Source organism: Mixophyes fleayi, chromosome 1 (assembly GCF_038048845.1).
Source record: "Mixophyes fleayi isolate aMixFle1 chromosome 1, aMixFle1.hap1, whole genome shotgun sequence".
Classification (NCBI taxonomy): Eukaryota; Metazoa; Chordata; class Amphibia; order Anura; family Limnodynastidae; genus Mixophyes; species Mixophyes fleayi.
In genome coordinates, this window is record NC_134402.1 from 289,703,926 (window position 1) to 289,709,925 (window position 6,000).

Here is a 6,000-nt window from a genome sequence, read left to right on the forward strand (position 1 = left end):
CCTTAACAGTATCTGGTATGTATATTCAATGGAGGAGCTCATCACAAGCAGGGCCGGTGCTAGGGTCCACGGCGCCCTAGGCATTTTTAAAAAAGCGGCGCCCCCCCCCCCCGTGCAAAAATCGCCCCCCCCACCTGCAAAAATCGGCGCCCTCCTTCCTCCTCCCCCCTCACCCCGTCTCTCCTTACCTTGTCTCACCACCGCCGCCTCTCTGCTCCGTCTCCTCCCCTCCACTCACTGACACTAGTGACAGGTATGGTCAGCGGTCGCTGCACAGTTTTAAAGTCATTTAGTATTCTGTGGCGCCCTCCAGAGCCCGGCGCCCTAGGCAAGTGCCTAACCTTGCCTAATGGGCCTGATCACAAGCATTATCAACAATTTCTTCAAGGCACTCTTAAAGATGTGGTCAAACCACTTCAATGCCTGCCTTCCCTTTGCCTTGAAGGGCTCTAGGTCTGCTGCACTGAATAGGCTGTATAATTAATTTCTCTCTCATCATTTTGGACCCTTCCTCCATTCTCTCCTTGATTTTATCCAACTTGTCTCCCTTCTCTTTTTCTCTCCTATAACCTTTTAAAACTTGCTCAGACTGAATTTCATCTTTGGCTTGGCTTTGACACTGTGGGAAACCCCCTTATACTATAATGAGAATTGCACAGCTGCAAGCTCTATTTAGAGTCGGGGTGCTTGTGTAGTACACAAGCACAGTTATGTCGTCTGTTAAGTGGGTTTGCTATTTTTTTCAAGCATGTCCCGTATTTAAAAAAAGGGGGTCATTTTGACCAGAAGAAAAGACGACATTTTCCCTGGACCCCTTTGGAATTACAAATTATTTGGGACATCTTCATGGACCTTTGCGGAATGTAATTTATTTGGACATGGTTGAAAAATCTCTTTGGATTGCAAGCTTCTATGAACAAAATAAGACATCAGATTGGTGAGTATTTAGAGCGTGTTTATTTTTAATAAATAGATGTAGTTGTAACGAGGGTGGTGTTTGTAATTTTTTGGGTTTTATTATTTTTATTAAAGCAAAGTGATATTAATGAGGTGTTGTGGTTTATTTAACATTTTTGTTTGTGGTACTACAGGTCACAGCAAGCCATGGGTGTCAGGGCATGTTGTCACTTGTGGTTCTCCAAGTGCCAGCATGGGTATGCTGGTGCTTGTAGTTCTTCAAGCACCAGCAAGCCTAGACTGATAATGGCAGCCAGGCTGGTTGGGACTTTTAGTTTCACAAACAAAAATGATGTTTTCTTTATTTTTTCTATATATTCTTGTGCCGTTTCTACCCTACACCCACCGCCCCAGGCGTGTAGGAAGATTCTTTTGCAGACCCCACTCCCTAGGGAATCCAACCCAGTTCTGAACAGCCTGGACTTGGTTGTCCTTATGGCAGGGGGACCACCTGGAATGGGTTCCCTTGCTATAGTGCCACCCACCCCAGTTGGTTTGCAAAATGCTGGCTTCGATGAAATCGGGAGAACCCCACACAGTTTTTTTTCCCCCAATTTCAGCGCAACCAGCAGTAATCTGGCAGTGCTAGTGTTAATCTTTAGGGGTGGGCATGCTTTTTTTAAAAATAAATAAAAATGATGTTAGTGAGGACAAATATCGCATGAGATTTGCATGTAAAACTTTCATCCAATCAGAAAGGACTGCCGGTATTAAAATGGAGGATTTCAGCTAAACACGGGCAAGTTTCAAATTGCCGCAAATTGCGAGACATGAACAGTGATTTTGAAGATCAGACTAAAAATTGCTACTTAATACAAATGGCGATTTTGAACTTAAAATTGCCGGTTATCCCTGTGATTTGACATTAAGTAAGCTTTTGGTCTCCAAAGTAACTGCCTCAAGCTACAGGAAGAAACTGCTGTTCAAACTACTCTCACACCACATATATGCCACCAACAGTATAAGTCATTGGGAGAGGTGCCAGCAAGCAAAAGACTCTTTACGACACCCAATAAAAGCCTACTAACTTAATAAAGCTGTGAGAACACATAAGACTGATTTAAGCTCCCATAATTTAACAGCAGATTTTTATTTTCTGGTCATGGCAAGCTTTTACCATTATGTTCAACTGATCCACAAAATATTGTAATTTTGATAAAATGCGTGGCATTTTTATTTTTTTATTCAACCACAATAAGTATCTTTAATAGGAGGAATCTGGAATAAAATGACAACACGGTTAACAAAATACTAAAGAATGGGCACCAAAGCTATCAATATTTATATTTTCAACCAAGTGCTCATGAAGGAGTATGTGATTATTGGGATCTCTAAGGATGTGCTTGAAATGGAGCTTTGAATTGAGTGCTTCCCCCATGTTTTTGACTCTTAGTTTCACATGGCAGTGTTGGTTATACCTTTGGAAGTTATTAAAGGTGTCAGCGGTGTTAATGTGGATGTGAAGTCACAGCGCTTTTGAACTTAAAACAGGCTGCTGTTTATTGAACAAAGATAACAGTAGATATATGCAGGTACTCACAGTTGAAATATTTTGAGGTACAGCAGGCAATACTTGTATATACAGGCTTGTTATGCAGATGGATATGCACTTATACCTATATAGATATGCAGGCAGGGTTCTTTGATATACTGCACGTCCGTGCAGTACTTATTGTGGGCACAGGCTCTCTCCTACAATAAAGTGGGAGCCTCCAGTCACCTTCTATAAGGTTTTGGGGGACTTCTATTTATTGTGCCACGCAGCTACTATAGCGATGACTGCTCCCCTCACTTTCTTGGAAGGGTCAGCGCAAAGCCAAAACTTCCGGTTTAGAGCATGCGCTCTAGTGCATTTCGGACAGTGTACTTCTGTCCTACTTCCACCTCCTCCTAGACCACCGGGGATTAGCGCAGCACTCCTGAATACGAACAGGCTGCGACTTTCAAACTAGTAAAAAGCAGAGCTCATAAGAGCTGAACTGCTGCCAAGGTGGGAACAAGAGTGAAGCATCCCTCCCAACTGTCCCAAATTAGGCGGCAGAGTGCTGTTTTAAGAGCTTTGTCCCCCAGTCTGGAAAGTTGGGAGGTATATCTGCACAGCAGTGAGTGCCATACGCACCACTTGTCAGTTGCTGATCAGTGCATCTCCCACTAGTAAACCAATCTCCACTATGAGTCACACACTCTGGTAGATTCAGCTCTGCCCTTTTCCCACTAGACCGAGCTCTTATCAATACCCTTTGTTTTAACCTCTGCACTTATTTTGTTTACCTTGTATGTCCCTATCCTATGTATGCTCTGTTTTCTCCACTATCTGACTCTGCGGCAGAATTGCGCCTTACAATTACACAATAATAAAAGTAATAATCTCACAATGCTCCTGCATCTCCCAGAATGTTTGTGGAGTCAGAGAAGGCTCCTATAAACATTTTACTGCCACCTAAAAGGAAATATGGGATGGATGTGCGTGTCGCTGTATTTCACTTTTTATTAGGTGTACTAGCAGTGTTTGCATACATGACCTCACGCTGTGGTAACCTCTCCCCTAATGGCTGTAATAAATAATAATGTGCAGAGAACCGGGAAACCACGAGACATTGAGTTCGCCAAGTATAGTTAATTCACCAATTGAATTCTTTTGGTCGTCAAATTTAGCAAAATAATTGTGGGATCAAATCTCTTACTTTGGTTAATATATATACTTCTAAATAAACAAAAATAATTATTTCAGGGTGTCTGACAAAAGTAAAAAAATCATGGGGAAACTGGAATCAATTGGTATCCTAGTATTATCACAAGACATAATGGGTAAATCCCAACTCAGTGGGGAACGGGAAAAATAATAAATGTGTATAAAGCAAAGAAGGAGAGGGAGAAAATAAAGCCTACAAATGTGCAAAATAAAACAGGCCCTTTAAACCTAACCACTGCTTCTCATCAGTAAATACACCTTTAAGTACATAGATACATGGACCATCCTGATGAATGTATGCCTACAGTAATCCGCACATACAGTAACTAAGCAGAGTTCAGAGCCAAGCAGAGGAGAGAGGACAGGTGGTACCTGTCACAAGATTATCCTCTAGTGCCGCCTGCTACCTCTCTGCTAAGCAAATAAAACAGAGTTGAAATCAGAATTATGCTCTCATGCAAGAGCAAAAGATATTCTGCAGATATTATTCATCCTTTAGAAAATGTATAAGAGCCATAGATACATTACGTGTATAGTCTGATAATTAGAGCATGTCTGGTTAGACTGTACAAAAAAAATAAAAAAATAAATCAAACTTAGACTGCACCTTCTGGATGGATAAACTCCTAATTATAGATGAGGATGGACAGATTGTGGTTACAACTACAGCACAGTAACTCTAGTGTATAAAAAGTTACAGTTACACAGACTAATGATTCACAGGTCTACTTTTAGGGGCCGATTTATTAAAACTGAAAACATGGGTTTTTGTTGGCTGTAGTGCTTGTTCTCGCTTTGCACTACAAAATGAAAAAAAAAAGTTAAATCTGGCGTAACACTGCCATTTCCAGCGGTAACTCCCACCGACAAACTGCAACCACAATATCTGTGCTGTTGCTATCTCCCAGGATTGCAACAAAAAAAATGCTTTATTCTTTGGCTGGTGATTATTTTTTTTTATTTTATTTTTTTATAAAATGCAGCCATAAGGGATATGCTTAAATAAAAACAAATATGTATCCTTATTGCTGGAAAAAGGATAATATTTCTCATTAAGCCCCATCATCCTTTTGATATATCTGTTTGTTAGATGAACTCTAGTGTATCTATTGAGTACATTGTAGATATAATTACGAGAAGTCTCAATCCTGCTGTTCCTCCTTGTCAGTGACAGGCCAGGAGAGTGGTGTTGCGCTGTAATGCCACAATCCCAGCCAGACGTCGACACGGAAGAGCAGCACCTGACAGAAGGACTGTGGATGGTAAGAGGAGAACAGGGACCACTCAAGTTCATTTAAACACATCCTTTCTTTCCCGATGTCAGCCAATGAAGGAGAGAGAGAGAGAGAGAGGTGTTAAATTTGAATCCCCAGGGTGGCTAGAAGGAGCGCCGGGAAAAAGATAAAACATTGAAAGGCTGATTATGTCACTCCTTCAGTCTTTTAGGAGTCCCCAACATGTTGGCGCTCAAGGCGAAAGCCTGATTTCACTGAATAAGAACACCTGCCCTGTAAATCAGGTATCTTACACATGTCTAGAGTTAATCAAAATTAAAAAAAAAAAAGTTCACAAAATATTTGTCATATTCGGATATTTAATTCCACCTCAAGTCTTCCTAGCCCCTACCATAATCAGGGGCAAACACAGGATTTTTAAAGGGGGGTTGCCACATTTTCTAAAACAGAGTCTCACCTGGGATCACCATGGAGCTGCTGTGGTTATGCATGGGAGCAGCACAGGCTGTTAAATGTCAAAATGAAGACTAAAGTTTCAGGTTCGCGGTGAAGAAGGGGCGGGAGGGGCGTTGTTCAGGCAACTGGAAGTGTGCGCCTGCTAATTACACCACAGAGCATAATAGGTTGACTGTCGTCATCCCACCACTATTCATTCCATGAACTGTGGATTTACAAATTTTACAAATACAGTGTGCAATGTGAAAAGGCAGAGTTGGAAAGAGTGGATAGCCGGAATGTCCCACCTACGAGAAACAGCCAATTCTGCTGTCAAACTCATTTTGCAAACAATTTTGTCACATTTCCCATCATCTCTACACATCATGTGCAATATGTTTCAAAATCTTGAAAAAAAAATTTTTTTTTTTAAATAAATAAAAAATGACAGATGGAGATAACATGAACTTACCATATTTTGCTCAGAGGAGTACTGTATCCTTAGTGTGTCCATTGCCCGGATCATAGACTGCATGGCAGTGAATATGTTTTGGAAAACAAGATTTGTGAATCCTCTCCGGTCTTCATCCGTGTATCCAGATCCATGAATAATTCTCATCTGCTTAATGAAGGTACTTTTCCCACTCTCGCCAGTGCCTGAAGAAAATGAAGGGAGGTTGG

General features: G+C 41.3%; 1 protein-coding gene across 1 annotated transcript in view; it reads right to left on the bottom strand.

Moving 5' to 3' along the window:
* The window catches only part of LOC142155382 (guanine nucleotide-binding protein subunit alpha-14), a 109,621-nt gene that overhangs the window by 58,329 nt on the left and 45,292 nt on the right, over positions 1-6,000 (bottom strand). The window contains exon 2 of the mRNA XM_075211022.1: positions 5,792-5,976. Within this exon, the coding sequence (XP_075067123.1) occupies positions 5,792-5,976 (185 nt within the window). The remainder of the gene's footprint in view (positions 1-5,791; positions 5,977-6,000) is intronic.